General features: G+C 37.5%; 1 protein-coding gene across 1 annotated transcript in view; it reads left to right on the top strand.

Moving 5' to 3' along the window:
* Positions 1–23,941, top strand: part of st3gal3a (ST3 beta-galactoside alpha-2,3-sialyltransferase 3a) — a 95,090-nt gene that overhangs the window by 59,706 nt on the left and 11,443 nt on the right. Inside the window, 5 exon segments of the mRNA XM_052131062.1 lie at positions 4,900–4,994; positions 10,556–10,619; positions 10,808–10,903; positions 11,085–11,184; positions 11,186–11,272. Coding sequence (XP_051987022.1) covers positions 4,900–4,994; positions 10,556–10,619; positions 10,808–10,903; positions 11,085–11,184; positions 11,186–11,272 — 442 coding nt within the window.

Raw genomic sequence — 23,941 nt, 5'->3', positions numbered from 1 at the left:
GCTTTGGGTTGTTGTCGTGCTGAAAGGTGAACTTCCTCTTCATCTTCAGCTATCAAACGGATGCCTAAAGGTTTTGTGCCAAAATTGGCTGGTATTTGGAACTGTTCATAATTCCCCATAGCATGATGCTGCCACCACCATGCTTCACTGTGGGTATGGTGTTCTTTGGGTGATGTGCAGTGTTGTTTTTGCGCCAAACATACCTTTTGGAATTATGGCCAAAAAGTTCAACCTTGGTTTCATCAGACCATAACACATATTCCCACGTGCTTTTGGGAGACTTTATGTTTGTTTTTGCAAACTTCAGCCGGGCTTGGATGTTTTTTTTTTGTAAGAAAAGGCTTCTGTCATGCCACCCTCCCCCATAGCCCATTCATATGAAGAATACAGGGATTGTTGTCACATGTACCACACCCAGTACTTGACAGAAATTCCTGCAGTTCCTTTAATTTTGCTGTAGGCCTCTTGGAATCCTCCCTAACCAGTTTTCTTCTCATGTTTTCATGAAATTTGGAGGGACGTCCAGTTCTTGGTAATGTCTCTGTTGTGTCATATTTTCTCCACTTGATGACGACTGTCTTCACTGTGTTCCATGGTATATCTAATGCTTTGGAAATTCATTTGTACCCTTCTCCTGACTGATATCTTTCAACAATGAGATCCCTCTGATGCTTTGGAAGCTCTCTGCAGACCATGGCTTTTGCTCTGAGATGCAACCAAGAAAATGTCAGGAAAATCCTACTAGAACAGCTGAACTTTATTTGTGATTAATCAGAGCCACTTTAAATGATGGTAGGTATGTAATGACTTCTATTTAACATGAGTTTGAATGTGATTGGTTAATTCTGAACACAGCCACATCCCCAGTTATAAGAGGGTGTGCACACTTATGCAACCAGGTCATTGTAAGGTTTTTAATTTTAATTTTTCCCCTTTGAAGATTTCAGTTTGTTTTTCAATTGAATTGTTCACATTATAGGTCACATTAAAAGTGGAAAAAGTTCTGACATGATTTATCTTTGTCTCATTCTTTTACATCACAAAAACCTGGCATTTTAACTGGGGTGTGTAGACTTTTTTTATTCACTGTAACTATGTATCATTATTTCATTATTATATACTGAGTAATTTTTATATGAGGGGCTTTCTCAGCAAATATTTGTAAATGCGATTAAACGCCATTAATGAATCGAGACACCATGTAATTAATTCTATAAAAATTGTAATTGATTGACAGCCCTACTAATAATTTAACCAATTAATATTATATCACTGTTACTATGAATATTATTTGGAATGCTTTAAATATTACACATTTACGCAGTTGTAATATTTTTCTGTTGTAATTTCTTCAATTACACTTGAATAGAGCTGTCATTTCAGCGGCACTTTTAATTTGAAAAGACATTTGAAGTTCTTCCTGTATGTGAAGGGTTCATTCTTTATGTCAAGTTTCCTGCATCTCGTGAGCTGAAATCTCTGAGCTGCAATGGTGAAAATGGTCATTTTGAGAGTTCACAGCCGTGTGTACACTAAACACACTGATCTGTGGCTCTGCAAATGGATACTATTGGACACACCGCATGAAAATCAAGCATTAGGTGTGTGTGTGTGTGTGTGTGTGTGTGTGTGTGTGAAGGGAATGACAGGGCAGAGAGGCACCTCTTATACTGTGGGGTGCAGCGCATTTGACTGTATATTATTTCATTAAATTACATCCTTCTGCTGTTTAATGATCACACTTGGCTATATAGAGGCTTTTTATTATTACTTTTAAATGGTCTTTGATCTCAAAACTGTCACATTAGATTGCATTTTGCTAATGGCTAGTACCAAAATGTAAAAATATTATGATATGGTACCTTTTTAAATGTTTTTTGTATCACGTTATTTCATTAGTACCGGTATACCGCGCAACCCTAGTGCGTTGCCTTAGTTTGGAAAGGTGTACACATATAGCTATCAGGCACTATTTATATTCTACAAAATTAATTTCAAGCATTTAAGCATAAGCCTGTGTTTAAAAAAGTTGTTGAAAGATTTCAAGAAACAACTTCAGTCAGAGTTGTTGCCCATACTGTACCTAAGTTGTTTTGAACACCCTTAATAAAATACAAATTATCATGATATCTTTCTCGCTGAAATGCATATATTCACTTTATCATTAACTCATTTGTTCACTAAAAATGTGGACCTGTGAGATTTGTGTTGTTATTATTATGACAGAGAATATCCAATCACATTTTTGTAGTCATATGTGCAATACCGACAATTATGAGCGGTTCACAGACTTTTCTCGTGTACGTGTTTGGAAGTCAGAACTGGTGAGAAACTGGGGGAGTGTGTGTCACCTTCACTTAAACGTTTGGGACGTGAGGAGGCCCAGAGTCCTGCGTTCATGAGAACACTAATACACTGGACCACCTGTGTCATTAGTACATTACACCAGGGGTTGGGCAGTTCTGTACGACATGAAAATTGTGCACAAAGTGTGCAGGCGTTGTTTTGTCAGCCTGACTGAAAGCGTGTTTGTGGTGGATGGTGCTATCAAGTCAGGTGTGCGTGTGTTGGGTGGGTGTTTCTCTGTGAAATGCAGATTTACAGCTACACCACAGGCGCTGTTCCTGGCAAAACAAGGAGAGTATTTTATTATATAGTTTGCAGAACAAGTTAGTGGTTGGTGTTAAATACATGTCACTGAACAGTTAGTGGTAACACTTTACATACAAGTTCTATATGTTAACATTAGTTAATGCATTAAGTATCATGAACTAAGATTGAATGATTTTGTATGTTTATTAATCTTAGTTCAACTATACTGTTGTTCATTATAGAAATTAACATTAATCAAGACTAATAAATGCTCAAAGTATTGTTCATTTTAAGTTCATGTTAACCATTGTTATAGTGTATACAAACTTACTGTAAAGTTTAGCCCATTTCTCATTAGTGTGACAGCAGTTTAGCTGTTTAAGGAAAAGTGTTGCTTTTCCAGTAACCATTTTTTCACAAGAAGTAGTGGTGTAGCGTTACAAAATGCTACATTGCTGTTTTTTTTTTTTACATCACATTGTATTGTGCATGCTGCTTTACAGCTGAGCAAACACGGTTTCCTCAAATGTTCTCTGTCTGTCTCAATAACAGTTTAGCGGCATTCCAAGATAGTTTCCAAGTTTGTTAAACAGTCTTGGAGCATTTCATTTTATCACTCCTTTTGTCTGTTTTCGTTATGTAGAATTCCATTTAGGGGAGAGTGGGGTAAGATGAGCCGATTTTTACATATGTTGTCTCCTATACAAGAAAAAATTGAACAGAGGTCAAATAGAGCTACCTTTTTTTCCGGGTGTCTGTTATCACTTGAAATTGTAAAAATGAGTCTGTGATGGAAGTTTAAAAAAATAAAGTGATCCATTGGGTTAACCAGCCACAGGTTAGGGTTAAGGTCCTCCTTGTCAGTGGGTAAGATGAGCCATCTGGGGATAAGCTGACCATTGAATTTGTTCAGTTATGCACTGAATAAAATTCCACAAAATGTATAATCTATTTATTTATTAATTATAATTTCCTTCTTACTTTTTTAAATCTTTGGAAAAGTTCCTTTTTTTAAGGTCCTCTTTTAATTGTAAACATTATAAACAAAACAGTTAGTTATTTGAACAAATATGTGGCTCAAATTACCCCAGACTGTTTGGCGCATTTTGCCTCATAGTGACTATTTTGTAAAAAAGCAGCTAGCTTAGTGCTTCAGAGCTAATAGTGTGCTAATCAAATCATGGGTTTTTATGCATTGGATATGCACCATTATGCATGAATGTCATTATGTACCTGAATACATTTGCTGTCTCACAACAATCAGTAAACCTCAAATGTAAAAAAAAACATCTTTCTGCTTGTGCTTCTCTTCACAGCAAGATACTTCCTGCTTACAAGGTCATATTTTACATTTACATTTACATTTATGCATTTGGCAGACGCTTTTATCCAAAGCAACTTACAGTGCAATTATTACAGTACATTATAAATAAATGAAATAATCTGATATTTGGTGATATATGTGGGTGTTTTCGGCATATTTTAGCACTGTCTAGAAAGTAATGTCTCATTAAAACAAACTCTCACTAGTTTATTTATTTGCCTACTTACAATGTCCAACAATGTATTTAAATGCATCATGATTTACGTAATTTTTTTGTCTTCTTTTGTTTTATTCAAACATCACTGGAATGAAAATGTAAAACATTTTTCTCTCTATCTCTCTCTCTCACACACACATATATATATATATATATATATATATATATATATATATATATATATATATATATATATATATATATATAAGGCATTTGAAAAGTACCAAAAATAAGTGATGAAGGTCTGGCAACAAGTTTTTAATTCAGTTTTTATGAGACCTTCATATAACAAAAAGAAAAAAGTTGAAATTTGTTTGTTTAAAAAAACAGAAACAACTCCTGGTATATGAAAGTGCCTGAAGTTGTAGAAACATTTTAAAAAGATATTGCCCTCTTAAATAGCTTCAGTGTAGTTAGCTATTTTTTGTTAGTAGCTTATAAATGCAGCTAACTACTTTTTCAAACCAGTTGCTTGATTGAATTTTAACTGACGAGTGAGTTTCCCCAATACTGTTAGGGCATGTAAGGACATGTCCATATTTGGCTTCTTTAGACATTCCCTTGCTCATCTCTTATAAACACACTGGTAGCTAGTGGATTATGGGTAATATGAACCGTATAATCCTTTCAAATGCCCCACTGGTTATCAGTATATCTTCCTTATTCCTGTTTCTCATGCGGGCTCATAAATGTGATCATTTTATTCACAGGCTGTAACTTATCTTGTGATTTCTCCTTTTCTCTCTCCTTATATTTATTCTGTTAGATTTTCAAAACCAGCCCCCATTTTCCTCGATCAAAATTTTAAACGGCTGTCAAGGATCAGCAGATACCCACCTCCCTTTGGAGTGAGATCACAAGGTATGTTTATTCCTTGGGTCTATTTTTATGTCACACCTGCCTGGAGACTGCTCTGGTAAAGTTGCACAGAGGTGTGATTCATTTCTCTATTTGTTTAGAACGGTTTCAATTACAGGAAATTTCACAAGAAAGAAAATGCATTTATCATTCAAACCACATTTTCACTGCATCTGACAGACAACAGGCAATAGACCGAAAGTCTTTCATTTCCAATGGAGAGTCGCACGGAGGCTACGTACGGTTCCGACCATTTTCGGAGCTTCGGCTGCGTTGAAATATTTGAGCTTGTGCGACTAGACCATTTGCGACTGCCCAACCGGATGTGATGTAATCAATTAAAAACTATGAGCGCGAAGTGAGAAATATCAACAGATTTTGTCCTGAACTTTATTTTAATGCTACTTCTGTATATTGGACGATTATGAATAAAAAAGTCTGAAATAATCATTTAAGTTACAAATACTATATATAACAAAAAGCTTTTGTTATTACAGAAATACATGATTAAATGTGTACATGTGTCATTTATTTCTGCACACGTAAAACCTACATATTTAAAATCACTTATATACATTTCTGCTTCATTTTTGCTGAATTATGGTCGTTGTTGCTGTTAGTTATAATTATAAGTATAAAATAGTATTAATAATGAAATTACTTATAATATAATAATATATAATATATACAGAGTGAATATTAATCATGAATGTCATTGAATTCATCCTGCCCTGTTTACACACACACACACACACACACACACACACACTCACACACAGCTAATTTTAGCTTCACAGCGGTGCGCAATATTTGATATTTTATATATGGTACTCCTGTGTGTTGAATGGAAGAAAGAAAATCATACAGGATTGGAACGACTGTTTGTTATGACAGGATTTTCATTTATGGGTGAACTATCCCTTAGCAAAAGAAGGAGAACTTGACGTACACACTAAAAGCTATCACTGCAAAATCCATACGATTTTACAACACAATATATTGCACATTCTTGAGATGTCTATCGTTATTAAAGTGACATTTACTCTTAAACAAACCTACATGGGATGGACAGCTCCATGCTGGTAAGATTAAAGAGTTAGGACTATGATCCATGATTCAACAGGATGTTCCAGTCTGTCTTGTCTGACTGTTTGTGTGATCTGTGCTGCTCTGCCAACCAGCAGACTCTTGCACAGTTGCACATGCCCCTAACTACTCTTGATACTCTGTTTAAATAATACAAAACAATCCCATACCCTGATGTACAAAGATAAAGCAATAAGCCATGAGAACAAGACCTCTTATAAAACGATAGTTTAGTTAGTTCTGATTGGATGAGTCACACACTGTGAAAGGATGATATATGCATACCTGTGACCAGGGCTGGACTGGGAAGAGAAATCGGCCTGGGATTTTTCATAACACAGCGGATCATTTTAGCTTATCGTGGCCCACTCAGCCTTTTCGCGGCTGACCCACTGGCCCGCTCGGTTCTCCCAATGGCCGCAAAATGCGTCAGCCCACCTGGAAAATGCCCACTATGCCAGATTACCAGTCCAGCCCTGCCTGTGACCTCACATTTATAATATTTGTGCCAAGTTGCTACATTGTTGGTAACCATAAACAGCCTACATTTAGGGTGATAAACCACTTTACGTGGTTGAATAATTGTTTACTCTGATTATTGTTGTAAATAAATGTAACTTTTTATTGTACATTGGTATCTGTTATCATATTGCTGGTACCGCCATTGTTTTAAAGCATATGCCACTCGAGGCCGATTTTTCTCTGTTAAGAGCCTCCGAACACCCTTTACCCATGGTAAAATGGGTAATGCACAATCCAAAAATAATAATAGCCACAATATGAAGAAGGTTTGGCACTCCTTAGAACATGTAATGTAAATTTGTTATTATTTAATATTCAATGTTCTCACGGTAAAAACGTCATAAATGGACGTGACACTTACCTATAGGCTACATGATGAGGGAAATCATCCAAAACATTTTGAAACCAGCAAACTTTGAATTCTGAAATAGCAGGATGATGTCCATTAATGCTGCACGATTGATTGAATTAAGATTAGAAATCACAATATGGGTTTGTGTGATTACTAAACCTCAAAAGGCTGCGTTTTAAACTGCAAAAACAGAAGTTTTAGAAGTACAAAAATGACCTTTTTCCAAATCAATCATCATGTTATCATATTTATTTATTTTTCAAATATTATTTATCTTTCACTGTGTTTCTCTTTAAACTTTTGGCCTGTCATGTGTTCAACAGATCCAATGTACAATGGAAATTATTTATTGTTAAAAGTGAAAAAAAATTATTTTTTTAAGAATTCCAAAGTAAAACAGTGGCAAACTATCGTTTTTTGGGGGGTTAAAATCGGAATTGGCAAAAAAATTCACATCGGCGCATCCCTAGACTGGAGCTAACTGTTATATATTGTCCTTTTAACAACAGCTTTGAACGGCTCATCCAGTCAGAATATAAAGCTCAAACAAGACTTCAACATGATCTGCACATGAAGAGTGTTATTCGTCCCCAAAGATCTCCTCTCAGCAAAAGAAAATAATTTAATCAGCTTCTATTCCCTCACGTACAGTCATTATACGCTCAGTCAACTTTATCTTTCCTGTTCTTAAAGTGTGTTTCAAGCTGCAGTCAGACTGACCTGCGGTCACAATGATGAAGTGCACTATATAAAGTGAAGGCAGTGTTGCTCCGAACACTGTTCCTCAGTACATTCAGATTCAGATCTGGATTCTTCTGGCAGATATGTATTTGTACTGCCTTAAACAGTCAAATAAGTTCAGCAGTCTCATTCAGAAGATTCTTGTCAAGCTTTACCCATTAACAGCTGGTTCTCGATGGTGTAATCTTATCTATTCTTTGTCAGTGATGGTGTCCATTAACTGAGAAGATTCCATTCATGTAGCTTTATAAACATCTACACATATAGCACTAACCATTGTTATGTTCTAAGATAGGCACAGATGCACGAGTTCCTGAATTAGACTTTTTGTCTTATTGTCCAGTACACACCGTATAAGATTGAGAAGTCAAATTGTGTACAATAGTAAGACTTGTTTACAGCGAATATATCTTGAATTAAGTTAATTTCTTTACACCATTGGCAAATTGTTTTCTCTTATTACTGTACCCAACTCAATTTACTCAAGTTAACCTTTCTCAATTTTGGAAGACTTATGCTTGTATCAAGAAAAACTACTTGCCAAATGGGTACAAATTTGGAGGATGCATTTTTGAGGGAAACGGAATGCACGTTTTTTTTAACTCGGCACAACATCTAAAAATGTGATGCTCGTGATGGAAACATATAGGGGCACAACACAATGGCCACAAATGTCTGTCTAACAGGACTTTCAAATCAAAAGATTTAGACAATTTAAGCAGTTTATAGCCTACACTTTTCTTTCCATTTTGTGGACATTTTTTACTCAAATGTGACTAATGAGAACAAATGAGGGGGAAAAAAATTGGTTAGATAGTTTGTAGATAATGTCTATTTAACTAGTCACCTGGGGCCCCTTAGAGGTAAGGTGGAAGCCAGTTTCTTATAGCAGTCCACATCCACCATTTCCAGATACTTGCAGATGTTCAAATCAAAATCACAAGCCATTTCTCCTTGCCACTTACCTTCATTCAGTGCTGCCCTTGAGGTTTGGGTCTAATTGCTTCCCAGCCGGATTAAATCACACAATTGCTGTTAAGTGATGGATGTTTCTCTGACTCCGCTTAGCTACTTTGGTTTTTACCTTAGTGAGTGAGCAGATGCTGTTGTGCATTTTAAACAGCTGCATTTTCTAAGCAATGCCATTTAGAAAAATCCTATACATTTTTCCCGGAGGGAATTGATTATTAGCGATAACTTTTAATTAAACCTTTTAAAGGTGCACTCAGTCATTATTTCCTAATTTAAAAAGTTTTACTTCTAAAGAAATTAATTGATATTTTGAAACATATGTATAAAATTGTAAGTGCTCGCATGAGATGAAGACTCCGGTGATATCAGTAACCTTATAAAAGCTGTTTTATTCTTCATGGAGAGGATCCGCACATGGGGGCGGCCATGTTAGAATCACATGACCAGCCGAATACTTCTTGTTTAATCTCAGTAACTGCCCTCTTATTTGACCCTTACACTTAGAGATTAAATGAATCATGACTGGCTGTGAATTGTGAATGTCTACAATGGCGTCTGAAACTGAAAACTTGATTTTAAATGATGCTGCATCCAAGCCATTAGGTGTCAGTGTAAGTCCAAGATGACATATTCAAAAAATTACTGAGTGCACATTTAAATACAGACCTCCAAGTTAATCGATGGTATATGCTTCTGTTGAAGCCATCAGTCCATATTATTACAACTTCATTTTTAAAAAGATGTGATTAATGAAGAACTACACTTCCCATGATCTTGAGGGGGAAATCCACCAATCAGAGAATCACAATAAAAACAAAGTGCGCCAAAAGAGCTCTGCAGTGACATTAATGGAAATACACTTCCGGAACAAGAAGGCTGGAAAAGTTGGCAGACACTGTTGCGCTTTATTGCTAGTGATGTTTGCTAGGCTAGCATCAGTAGTACTATTTATTACAATTACTTTCCCGAAGTTTTTAATTTTACTGTGTAACTTGTACCGCACTTTTGTGCCATAGACATGTATGATGCCTCAAACTTCAAAGGTATGCTATTGTTATGCTAAGCAAACCAATAGACTTGCAGTGATATAGAGACCAGAATATTATAGAAACTTGAAGGTGGGCTCTTTTGGCCACCTAGCAACCAGACAAAACACCTTAGCAACCACATAACAATGTGCTACATAACAGTCAGAACACTTAAGCAACATCTTTTCAAGAGGATTATTTAAGAGATACTAAAAACATGTGCTTATTTGGAATAGACAAACGTTTTTAAAGTAAAACAGCTCCATCATTTTTTGTTATTGTAGACTTAACATTGAAATCCTTTTCTATTATCTTCAGAGTAAAGAGCTTGTTTCCCAGTACTGGATTTGTATGTTTTACTAAAAATAGCACAGGGGATATTGCAGAGGATAAAGTGAGTTGGAAACTCATGCTTGAGTGTGTTTGAAGCTGTTGTGAGGATAAAACATTGTTCATGACAGCGTGAGACTGTGCTAGTCTCTTTTTCTGCATCCTAATTCACATACTGTCCATCCTAAATGCAAGATTAGAAATAGTCACGTCAGACTGCTCAAATAAACAGAACAATATTCAAATAATGGTCTCCATTAGAGAGACAGAGTGTGTAAATTCCTAAGGAAGTCAAACTACAAATAGCATACGTAGAGTAGTTATCTCTGAACACATTGAGTTTAGATAGTTGAACATGTTGTAACAGTTAAGTAATAATGAATAGGAAGTAATGCATTTTGTTAGATGCTCACTAGACTTCCTGTTGGCATTCTGTTCCTGTGTTCAGGTCAACATCGACCACAGCTCAGAAGTATTCTTCATCAGTTTTAATACTCTCTGGATGGGTAACTTGGTTATTTTTCTGTCTACAGAAAATATCATCGATCTTATTTTAAAGGCTACAAAGAGATATTCACTGGGCCCTGAAATGGACAGGTAATTTATTTCTAATGAAAAACTGAAGCGTGTCAGCACTTATTTCCTTTCTTTTACAATCAACATCCACCAAAAGTATTTGTTATATTATCTTATATAGAAGCATTTTATTTTCATGCTTTCAGCCTGTAATGCTGTACAACTGAATAATGATCAATGCTTAATCAAATGCTGTTTGTCTTTTGCAGAATGAGTTGTAAAAGGTGTATTATTATTGGCAACGGCGGCATTTTGTTGAGCAAGTCCTTGGGGTCCAGAATTGATGGATATGATGTTGTTGTACGGTAAGCTTTAAGAAAATATGTTTTGATTGTTTAGCCTTCATATTTTTTTATATTCTGTTTCAGAGGCGAGAAGTCAGTTGAAAAGTCATTTAGGATTACATTTTAATAAAAGATGAACTTTTTTGCATTGTTATAAAGTTAATCGGGTCCATTTTGATTTCATGTTATCCGTTGGGTTTAGACTGAATTCGGCTCCAGTCAGTGGGTTTGAGAAGTACGTGGGCTCCAAGACAACCATGCGTATCACATACCCTGAAGGATCCATCCAGAAACTGGCACAGCTACGAGAAGTACTCGCTTTTTGTCCTCTCTGCCTTCAAATCGATGGACTTCAAATGGCTCCGAGACATAGTGTTCAATGAGAGACCGGTAAGACATTTGCTGTTCATGCAACAACAAGCTCTCATACCTTATAAGCAGGTAGAATCGCATAGAAATTGTGTTAGATTACTTATGCATGCTAATTTGATTATGCTTTTGGCTATTTATAGGAGTCTATTACTCTCAGCGCCTTTTGATACATTTTACCATGCTTAAATAATAATTTATCAGAATTCCACAGATTTTTACTTCATAATCAACACAGAAAAGGGAAACTATTCTGATTAAAAAATGGATCATCAAATGTTGACAGCTGATACATGCACCAGTAGGGGGCAGCATGGTGTGTGCTCTGAACACTGGTATTGAAGATGAATTAATGGATCCATGGGATCCATTGGAAACATGGGATGAGTGTTTGCAGTCTGTGAAAGAGATTTTAGTCAGCCCTGAAAAAAAAAAGAAATTATTTATATTATTTTCATGTATGAGCAGTGGAGAGAGACAAAATATGTATGTGTATGTATGTATATATATATATAAAAGCTGTATGTTCTTTTTAACAAAAAGATATCCCAAGCACATTTTTCAAGCAAAACATTAATCAAAAGAAGTTTATTAGGTTTGAAATGATATAACAATAGATATAGTGTTCACCAGTGATGGGAGTAGTTAACAAAGTAGTAATGCTACTATCTTAAAAGAATAGTTCACCCAAAAATACATTCTCCTCCCTGCCCAGTAGGTGGTGATATGCACAAAGAATGCAAATTGCCAAAAACAAAAGAAGAAGAATGTGGAATTGAAAGTGGAGATTGATAGTGAAAAAGGACTTCAATATTGATCTGTTACTCACCCACACCTATCATATCTCTTCAGAAGACATGGATTAAACCACTCGAGTCTTATGGATTAACTTTATGTTGCCTTTATGTGCTTTTTGAAGCTTTAAATTTTGGTCCCCATTCACTTGCATTGTAAGGACCTACAGAGCTAACATATTCTTCTAAAAATCTTTGTTTATGTTCAGCAGAAGAAAGAAAGTCATACACATTTGGGATGGCATGAGGATGAGTAAATGATGGTAGAATTTTCAGTTTTTGGTCAACTATCCCTTTAAAAAGGATAGTTCAACCAAAGATATACTCTCCCTTATGCCGCCTCAAATTCGCATTAATTTATTTTATTCTGCGGAACACAAAGATATTGTGAAGGAGATGATTTGTATTTTTTTCTGTGCAATGCAAGTCAGCTCCAAAAAGCACATGAAAGAAGGATTAAATTAATCCATATTACTTGAGTGGTTTAATCCATGTCTTCTGAAGAAATACAATAATTTTTGGGTAGGAAACGAATCAACTGATTTTTATTTTATTTATTATTTTCTCCTCTTTTTCTCCCCAATTTGGAATGCCCAGTGCACTCCAAGTCCTCATGGTGGCATAGTGAATTGCCTCAATCCGGGTAGTGGAGGATGAATCTCAGTTGCCTCCACGTCTGAGACCGTTAATCCATGCATCTTATCACGTGGAGGCTTCACGCTATTCTCCGCGGCATCCACACACAACTCACCACGCACCCCACCGAGAGCGAGAACCACATTATAGTGACCAAGAAGAGGTTACCCCATGTGACTCTACCCTCCCGAGCAACCGGGCCAATTTGGTTGCTTAGAATACCTGGCTGGAGTCACTCAGCACACCCTGGATTTGAACCCACAACTCCAGGGGTGATAGCCACCGTCAATACTCGCTGAGCTACCCAGGACCCCAAAAACCCCATTATAAGTACAAATCTTGGATTTCCAGTCTCCTTGGTTCGTTCATTAAAGAAGCTCGATTACACTTCCCTGCTTCCTTTTAAACAGTGCACTTGTGCATGTGTCAAGCATAAGGAAGTATTTGCAGACACCACTTTAAATTGCAAAACTTCATGCCTAATTGATTGGTTGCCTGAACGACTAATCAACGTATTGGTTAAAAGGTAAGCCTATATAATTAGGCTCTTTTGGGTTTTTTAATAAGTTGTATTATTTTTTTACTTGAAATGCCGCCTTCTAGTCAATGCACATAGTGGGATGCTCAAAAAGCAGTGCAAGATTAAACACATTAGACAAAGTGAATGTGCATGGCTGTAACAATGGCTCTATCGATCTATCTAGAAAGATTGTACATAAACTTTACTACTATATTTTGCTATATAGTGCAATTAAATTAATCCATTTTAGTGGGCTTAGTGTCCACGTAATTTCTTGGGTTCTCTGTATGTCATAAACACATTTGGGCACGGCCACAGATTGTATGTTTCCTCCCATTCTATCAATGAGAGAATATAATTTACAAAAAAGAATTAAATATGTAGCAGTGGTTTTTAACCACAGGTATCCAGGAAACTGGTCAGCTGGTGGCAAGTTGTGAAGTTTGTGGGTTTTGTGTTTCTTATGTCATTTATATGCAGCTGTGTGTGGCTGATGTCTTTGTCTTTGTGTGACAGGCAGTGTAACGTTTCCCTCAGGTAATTGACAGGAGTTCAGCGATGTGCTTAGTTGTGTGTTCTGGCCCGGAGAATGGGCTTCTTATCTCCTGGGTTTGGGCTCTTTCTGTGTGTTATGTCCAGAATGCTAATGAAAATGGCACTCACATCTGGCCTCTCTTTTGATAGAGGACCTTCTCCCGTGATGAAAGCTGACTCTGGTTCAGTCAGCTCAAGGGCGTTTCTGCATTATTTGGATGCCCACGTTGCTACACTGTAATAAAAATCACTTGTGTGTAACTGGAGTTTCTGCTCAAGGAAATGTCTTCTTTGGATTCTCTTAGAGACAAATGGCTGGTAAAGTCAGTTTCTTAGTCCATTCTGACTGACTGCTTTGGGCTGAAAGAGGCTGATACAATGAACACTTTTAAGGAGGATCTAGTGTGGCATCCGATCTTAGAGATAAACTCAAGAGTTTGTTTGATGCATTCAGTAGCAGGTAGACAGTAGGTACAACAGTATGCCCAGATGAAACATGTATGAGCTCAGTAATTCATCGACAGCAGATCATCAGGTCATAAATGTCTGGTATTTTTCCTTTTCCCTAGGGACACCATCCATCAAAATCAACATGAATTTAACATGGAACAGTACAAAACGTTCAATGTCTATAATTATTATTAGTATTTTTTTAAATATATATGTGTGTGTGTGTGTGTGTGTGTGTGTGTGTGTGTGTGTGTGTGTGTGTGTGTGTTTGCTGACAGCCAATCCGACTAGAGAGTCATTCAAAAGGAGTTACACAAAGCCCACAAACATCTTCTGGAGAGGCCGTCTTTAGAATAAGAGATCAATTTAGTGTCGCACTGTATCCTGATAAGGTTCGTGGCTCAGATTCACCACTGTGTCTATTGAAAGACTTCATACAGCACTATTCCCCATAGGCAACCGCTTTACTGACTCTTTCTTATTCTAAAAACACCTGCCAAAGATAACGTTCCTTCCGCCTTCTATATCCAACTCCATTAGAATTCCCATCGCCAAAGCCATTAATACCAAGAGAGGACTGTAGGTACGGAAAAGTCTGCCATGGGATCCGATCGCCCATTAGGTCTGGAGTGTTTTATGTATGCATGAGATTGAAGATGGATCTTTTCAGTCTTACGGCATGCCATAGCGTGCGTTATAAGTAGATCCATTACCTTTTAGGCCTGTAAGAGTGATTTACAGAACAAACTGAACAATAAATTAACCACTTTAAGTAGAATTTACTTGTAATTTTATATAATGATAAACAGACTTCAAAAAACTCCACAGCTTAGAACAACAAAATAAATTTTTCAAATAATTGTTTTCAGTTTGAATGTCTCTTCCACTTAGAAAGCATTATCCGTCATTGACCCTTCCTCCTGCATGCTACAATCACAAATCTAAATTACACATGAAATTAACCGGAACGTGTTTTTGCGGGGAAGGTTTTGAAGTGTGCGGATTTCAAGCCGAACTGTCTAGTAAAAAGCCTTCCATTCAAAACATTCAAACAGGAAAACTGATGAGAATAATTGAGAGGTCGAAGGTAAAGTAGATGTTTTTCCTTCATGTCTGTTTATTGGCGGTAATCTTGCCGTGCGATTCTTAGACTTTGAAATACGCTTATTACTTTCATCTCTGTTGATTCAGAATTAAATGGCAACTATGTCTTCTGAAAGCAAAAGAACGGCCAAGATATCTTGTCGTAAATGATGCGTCAAAACAGCTAAATCATCATTGCGTTTGCAGTCTGTTTAGACTAATGCCACCATATGTGAGATATTAGCCCAGCCAGAGGTCTGCTGAGGAGGTTTTGGTCATGTCAGCTGTTGTAGCTGTCCCTATGCTTTTGTCTCCTCTTTGTCTCTTTGAATTGAGCTTCTAAAGCGGCTGTACAGAAAGGTAAACATGAGCAGGTGGGTGAGCAGTCAATAAACTGGTTGCTGTTGTTTCCACTGTTGGTGTAATGAGTCGTTTCTAGCTGCTCTGTGTAAATGAGAAGAGAAGAGGTTAGTTATTCACTAACCACCCATAATCCAGCTTAACTCTGCTCTATTTGAGCTGATATAGTGATGCGGCTTGTGCAATTGGATGTTGTATTTTAGCTTCGCTATACGCAACACATAAAGTAAATTAATTTAAATGAGTGAATATTGTTTACAAGACTAGACTGTCATTCAAGGGGTTAAACGTCTGGCACAAACGTCTGAGTCACTTGACACAAGAGCATAGCGTCAATTTCTGTGAAGACCTGTTTGAGTGTAAAGAGTAGCATCTCTAGTTTCGTTTGATTTGCCGCTTTATTTTTGCTATACATTTTTGCGCCTCAGCGCACTGATAAACATGATGTCCACATACGTGGGATTTTGAGCAGTATTCCCTCAAAAGTTGAAAATACATGTTAGATATTTTGAATAACTTTCAATATTAACATGTCTGTGGGTCATTTTGCTTAACTTTATTGTAAATGTTGTTATATTTTATTTGATCACTGTACAATACGGATGTATTCATTAACATTAGTAAATCCATTCCTATATTTACTGCATTATCACATTGAGAATCAATGGGTTCACCCAAAAGCTAAATAAATTGTTTTCCGAGGCTTAATATGGCGTTAGGTTGAAAATTAGGTGCATTTTGAACTGATGTGCCTGAATGAGCAGCAGCAGTAGTAGAAGGGTTCTGATGTTACCACAAGGGTTCTGGTGTCACTGAATGGACTCTGAACATAAGGGGATTTAGGGATCACCTGTCAACTTGATCCTAGTGTTAGTTCTTTTCACCAGATCACTTTACACACTGTGACATGAGAGTTTAGAGAACGGATTGGCAGGGTTTCATATCATCTTTTTAAAACATACTCAGTTGAAAATACAGTTATACCATTTAGTTCATCCTTCTTTTCTGAAGACAAATACTGGTCCAAGCTAGGGCTGGGTTAAAAAAAAAAAATAAAGGGGGATTAATCAAGATGAACAATCATTTGAACAATCCTAATATCGATTCCTAAAATCCCAACAATGATCTCTATGCACAAACTTCTACATTGCTATTAAATCACTCACAAATGTGACCAGATTTTGTATTATGTGAATGAAAATTTCTATGACTAGCCACTGGAAAGTAAATGTTAAGATTTAACTCATTAGTGATTGAGTTGTATAGTGGCGAAGAAGTTCAGCAGCGAGATCCTTTCACTGCGTGTTGAGAATAAACGTTTTGTTTGAAGTTCTGTGAAATATGTGTCCAAAGATGAGATTCACGCAATTTATTCATCATTGAATAATGTCTCTTTTAATACCCTTCCTGTTCTTAACAGTCAATTGTTGATCATAATAAACATCTAAAAAAACATTTAATTCTTAAATCACACAGCATGGATGCTCTAAAGAAGCCGTACGATTCTCGTTAATACATGCTGATTCGAAACACTTCTGTGAGACACGCTGATCTGCCACTATTCTTAAAGAGAAAGTAAAGTTTTAGCTCTTGTTATAAATATCAGTGTAAATACTTGGAAGTAGTACAAATTATGCATGTAAACATTTAACGTCTAACAATATATAAACACAGATGAGTCAAAACCTTATGACTACCTGCCTAATATGCTGTTGGTCCTCCATGTGCTGCCAAAACAGCACCGACCTGCCGCGGCATGGACTCTACAAGACCCCAAACGGTGTCCTGTGGGATCTGGCACCAAGACATTAGCAGCAGATCCTTCAAGTCCAGCAAGTTGCGAGGTGGAGCCACCGTTGATTGGACTTGTTGGTACAGTACTTCCCATGGATGCTCAATCGGATTGAGATCTGGGGAATTTGGAGGCCAGGGCAACACCTTGAACTCTTCATCATGTTCCTCAAACCATTCCCGAACAATGTGTACAGTGTGGCAGGGCACATTATCCTGCTGAAAGAGGCCACTGCCATCAGGGAATTCCATTGTTATGAAGGGGTGTACCTGGTCTGCAAAGATGTTGTCAAATTGACGTCCACATGAATGGCTGGACCCAGGGATTCCCAGCAGAACTTTGCCCAGAGGATCACACTCCCTTCACCGGCTTGTCGTCTTCCCACAGTGCATCCTGGTGGCATCACTTCCCCAGGTAAGCAGCACATGCGTACATGGCCGTCCACGTGATGTAAAAGAAAACGGGACTCTTTGGACCGGGCGACCTTCTTCCACTTCTCCAAGGTCCAGTTCCGATGCTCGCATGCCCATTGTAGGCACTTTCGACGGAGGACAGGGGCCATCATGGGCTCTCTGACCGGTTTGCAGCTACGCAGTACCATACGCAGCAAGGTGCGATGGTCTGTGTGTTGTGACCCATTCCTCTCGTAACCATCCTTAATTTTCTTTGACTTGTGCCACAGTAGACTTTCTTTCAGGTTGGACCAGACAGGATAGCCTTCACTGCCCTCACGCATCGATGAGCCTTGGGCACCCAACACACTGTCGCCGGTTTTTCCCTCCTCGAACCACTGCTGGTAGGTACTCGCCACTGCTGACTGGGAGCACCCCACAAGCCTCGCGTGTGGAGGCTTCATGCTGTTCTCCGCGGCATCCATGCACAACTCACTACATGCCCCACCGAGAGCGAGAAACACATTATAGCGACCACGAGGAGGTTAACCCAGCATGACTGTACCCACCCTAGCAACCGGGCCAATTGGTTGCTTAGGAAGCCTGACTGGAGTCATTCAGTACGCCCTGGTCGTTCAACACTTTCACTGTGAGAACTGATTGTTCGTTTACCATCTAATCTACCCAGAACTTGACATGTGGCCTTGTTAGGAGAGGATCAATGTAATATGCTTTACCTGTGAGTGGTCATAATGTTTTGTCTCATCAGTGTAAATAATGTGCAATTTCACGCAATAAGACATATTTATTGATGGAATTTGTACATTTTAAAAAAGCAAAAATTTGACCAAAATGATGAAAAACGAATAACTTTTTTTATTTAATATTTTTATTTTATTAATGTACCAAGTAATGAGGGCCCCTGTATAATTAACAGAATTAGCAGATATTTTTTTTTATATGTAAGCACAATGGTAATTTGAACTTAAATATACCCAAATTAATCTGAATCAATTTGATAGCTTTTGAAATCAAATCAGGAAATCTGCCCTATTCTAAACTCTTGTTAGCTCCTGTCTACATAAGCAGTTATCATCGTAGGCAACAAAATGGAATTTCTTTTAATGCAATTTAATTTCACTGCCTACTATTTGGAACAGCCTTCATGTCCGGAGTATGCCTATGATGCCTTAAAATGTGGCTTAGATAGGCCGCTCACTAGAATTAGTAACAGGGCCCATGTCTGTGAATCATTTAATGCTTTGTAGGACACGTTCTTCTTACACATTCAAACACAATGATGTGAATGAGCATCAAGTGTGCTTGAGGCTGGTGATTCAGACATGAGGAGACAGCGGAGTGGAGGTCAGTGTCGAGGTCAGCGCGCTCAACCACAGATCAGACCACTGCTGAAGACAGCAGTGGTTTATGAATGCAGCAATGTGTGTCAGCGGAGTGGAAACTGATGGATTTTGCGATAAAGTCTGCGACCCGCAACTCCAGAGAGTAACAGAGTCTGAGAGTGGCTATTGTTGTGTATGAGCTGTAATCACTTCCAGTGCCTCTCTCAAGTGCAGGGTAACACAGGGCCCGCTCTACGCCCACAGGTTACAGGCCAGCATCATCACACAAAAATGTGTCAGGATCCCTTTTAACCAAAGAAAGGGAAGTTTGGAGGCTAAGAACTAGAGGGTTTGAAGATTACCCATCGGGGAAAGTATGTGACCTAGAGTGTGTATTTGCTGGTGTTTCCTAAAGAATTGTGTTTTTGCAGTGGGTTGGATAAAACCAAAAGTAATGCCTTGCGGTTCACATTCTTCAGAGAGTTCATTATTTGACAAATTTGTTACACTGATTCAAACTAGGGGTGGAAATCAGCAGAGCAATACTGCAATATTCACTGGTGCTTTGCACAATACAGTGGCAAGAAAAAGTATGTGAACCCTTAGGAATTACCTGGATTTATGTATAGTCTTCATTTGCCTTAAAATCTGGTTTGATCTTCATCTAAGTAACAATAATGAACAAACAAAATCTGTTTTATCTAATAACACACAATTTATTGTATTGTTCTTGTACATATTGAATACATCATTCAAACATTCACAGTGTAGATTGGAAAAAAATATGTGAACCCCTAGACTAATGATGTCAACAAAAGGTAATTAGAGTCAGGAGTTGGCAAACCTGGCATCCAATCAATGAAAATAAATTGGAGGTGTAGAGCTACTTTGACTTATAAAAAGCACCTAAACATTTTGAGTATATAAGCAATAAGCATCTGCTGACATGGACCATGCCTTGCAAAAAAGTCTCAGAAGACCTGCGATGAAGAGTTGTTGCTTTGCATAAATAATAATATTAATGTTTTATTTATATAGCAACTTTCTACAAGTTAAAGGACACTTTACACTCCATATACATTTAACAGGACAAAGTACATTAATATACATTTAAATACATAAAGCTATAAAGAGCTTAGATATTCATCTGTCCACAGTTAGACAAATTGTCAATAAATGGAGATGATTTAATACTGTTGCTACTCTCCCTAGAAGGGGTCATCCAGCTAAGATGACTCAAAGGGTGAACTGCAGAATGCTCAATGAGGTTAAAAGAAATAAAGAACCTTAGAGTGAAAGCTAAGGGCTTGAAGAAATCAATGGAACTGGTTAACATCTCTGTTCATGAGTCTACTATACTGAAAACATTAAACAGTTATTGTGTCCATGGCAGGACACCACAAAGGAAGCCGCTGCTTTCCAACAAAAACATTGTTGCATGCCTGAAGTTTTCCAAAGACCACCTTGACACTCCACAACGCTACTGGTAAAATATTTTGTGTACTGATGAAACTAAGGTTGAATTATTTGAGAAGAACACCATTTTTTCACCATTCACAAACACATGATCATTTAAAACTTTCTAGAAATAATTTTCCTGCAGAAAGTGTAGGGGTGATTGCAATGCTTGAAGTCAATGACCCTTTTTTGATTTCCTTTCACCCAAATTTGTTGTACAGCCTACTCCTGGTGAACAAGGTTTGAAATGAACACCTGCCAAATACAGATTTTTCATGCTGAGCATTTTGCTGATGTACCAGCCACTGTGGAAGGTGACCTGTAAGACTTCTCGGAGTGATCTATTACAAGAAATTAGACACAAAAACGTGTGTTTGACGAAACATGATTATATTTTGAAGAACAGACGAAAGAAAAGCAGCCGATGCGCGTCTGATTTGAAATGTTTTCGTAGTGAGCGCTGTTATTCACAAGTGCAATGAAAACGCTTCTCCAACACACGTACATTCATAGAGTTCTGGGACTCTTTTCCCAATAACTATTGATCTTAGCTGTTAAGAGCATTTTCTACGAGCAATTTTATGAATCGCCCAGCGTGTGAAATAGCACCCGCAAAATGCGACAAGGCTCAATCCAGTTTGTGAGCTCCTCGTTCAAATGCAGGTATTTCATGCGTATGTAATTTTGCTTATCTACCCGCAAAAGGTGGGTGACCTGTAAGACGTCTCAGAGTGACAAATGACAAGAAATGCTGTTAGTCAAAAAGACATGTGCTTGAAGAAACACACTTTATCGTATTGTAAGAACAGACTTTTTTTAAGAAAAGTCGTCAGTGCTCGTGTCTGATTCTCTGTTTGTTCAGAGATGTGAAGCGGGACCCTGTCTCGTGGAACAAGTGCATGGAAAGAATTATCACTCCTTTTTCTCTGTTTCATTCGTCTTAAAACTGTTTGCAAGAATAATGCTGTCTATGAGAATGATGCAAATTATCTCTGATCATCTCGTGAGGTGTTGTGAGTTTAGTTTGCTTTATTTCCACGGAGCAGTTTGCTCTTACACATTGTGAACGCATCTCTGCAGGTTCAGTAATATATACAGGTGTCTTTGAATGAAAGAAACAAAGATGAAACTTGATGATGTTATGATGTTCAACTTGAACCTAAAATTGAGTTCTATTTTCTTTTCTTTAGGCAGCATAAACTTTATTAATGAGACACAAATTTTTAATCACTATTATTTTAATAGCATTTTTCTTTTCGTTTAAAGTGAAATTTGAATTTAGAAAAGTTTTTGTGTTTCAATAAATTAATTTAATTTTTAAAGCAAAATCAATAAAGCAAAAATATTCACGACTCTTGGCAGGGGGTTGACCATATAATAGGATATCGTGATATTTTAAAGGCGATTATCATTAAAATATTTTTTACATATTGCCCAGCCCAAAAGGGAAGTTAAAGTTTTCATAAACAATTGTAAAATGAAGTAATTTTATGGAGACCCGCACAAACATGTTAAACATTCAATTCCACAATTTGCATATTTGTTTGTTTTTGTGTTTTTGAGTAGTCTATGGGCAATATAAAATTTTATTTTATTGAAAAACGTTGTTTTTGAAAATAGTAAATTATTTGTTTGTGCTATGGCTCTTTCCAGAAAATGCATCAACCAAAAATAAAAATATTTAGTTAAAAAAAAATTCCCGACCCCTTTCCTACAGGATAATGTCAGGGTGGCTGAGTGCCAGCTGAATCTCAGTAGAAGTTACAGTAGGTGATCCAGCAGGACAATGGCCCTAAACATCAAAGTAAATCCATTACAGAATGGCTTCAAAGAAAGAAAATCCACCTTTTGGAGTGTCCCAGTCAGAGCCCAGACCTTAACCCAATAGAGATGCTGTGGAATGACCTCAAGAGAGCCGTTCACACCAGACATCCTATGAATATGGCTGAGCTGAAGCAGTAATGTATGGAAGAATGGTCCAAAACTCCTGAACGTTGAAGGTCTAATCCGCAGCTACCAGAAACTTTGGTTGAGGTTATTGCTGCCAAAGTTGGAACAACCAATTATTAAATCCAAGGGTCCACTTACTTTTTGCACAGAACTGTCAATGTTCAATGGGATGTGTTCAATAAAGTAATGAAAGATTATAAATGTGTGTTGTTAGCTTAAGTACATTGTGTTTGTCTGTACTTCGACTTTGATAAATTCTTTATCGTTTGAAGAAAGTTCAAGGTCATTTGATTTTATTGGGGGTCATTACAAGTCAAGCTGTAATTTGGCCAAAAAATGCAAACATATTATTTCATTGTGTGTATTTATGATACATAAAATGTTAGCTATGAAATTAGTCTTAGCAAAGCAAAAGATACAGCCATTTTATTTCAAAAGTGTTAAAAATGTAATTTCCACCACATAATTCTATTAAACACAATACAGAAATTGAGATGCACTGGAAATGACACTGTGATTGGAATTTTATGGCTGTCATAAAAACCTGTGAGAGTGTGAAAAGTATTTTAATTTATGTTTTACTTTCTAGAAGTCCACAGTGCTAAAAGTGCCCAAAGTAGAAAACACGCGAGATGGTGGTGTGGGAAACACTTCTGTGAGATTAGTTGCTGCTCGTTGCTACGGCAGTGTTGAGTGACCGTGTGTGTAATATGGCACAATGAGTAATGTAGACAGCACTGTCAGCTGCATCTAGTGGACACACATCAGCCAGAGTTCAGAGTTCGTAATCATCAGTTGTCTGTTTTTTTACCCGTTGATCTATTTAAAGCGATTCGGCCACAGGTATCAGAGAAACTCTGCACACAAAGGCCATTTGCGATGCAGGAGGCAGATCCCGCCGCAGGGTGAATGATACAGGGGCTTCCTTTTCTATGAGGTTTTGTTTGCCCTTCTTGTTTTTCAAAGGGCTTTTAAATGGCCCCTCTCCTCTTATGGCGCAGGGTATTGTGTTTATATCCCTCTGCCTGATCCACGTCACATTTTCCACCTGTGTTTGTGACTCACCCTCTTCAAGCAAGCTGCTGAGTTCAACACTGAACAACATATTGCTGCTCTACGATTTATTTCTGCTTCAGTGCACCCTGTTCTGAATACTCAGCATCTCAGAGCAGAGCTTGCCGTGGCAGGGTTTAAGTTTGTCAGGGACTTACCAGCACCATTAGTGACACGCTTTGTGAAAACTCAAATGCACAATCCAGAAATAATAAAAACCAAAATATGTGGCACTCCTAACATGTAATATTTCATTTGTATTATTTCTCATTCTCAAGTTAATGTGGAAAAACGGATGTGACAGTTGTGAAAACGGCACTTACCT

This window comes from Xyrauchen texanus, chromosome 7 (assembly GCF_025860055.1).
Source record: "Xyrauchen texanus isolate HMW12.3.18 chromosome 7, RBS_HiC_50CHRs, whole genome shotgun sequence".
In the NCBI taxonomy this organism is placed as follows: domain Eukaryota; kingdom Metazoa; phylum Chordata; class Actinopteri; order Cypriniformes; family Catostomidae; genus Xyrauchen; species Xyrauchen texanus.
This window is presented reverse-complemented; position numbering and strand designations above follow the sequence as displayed.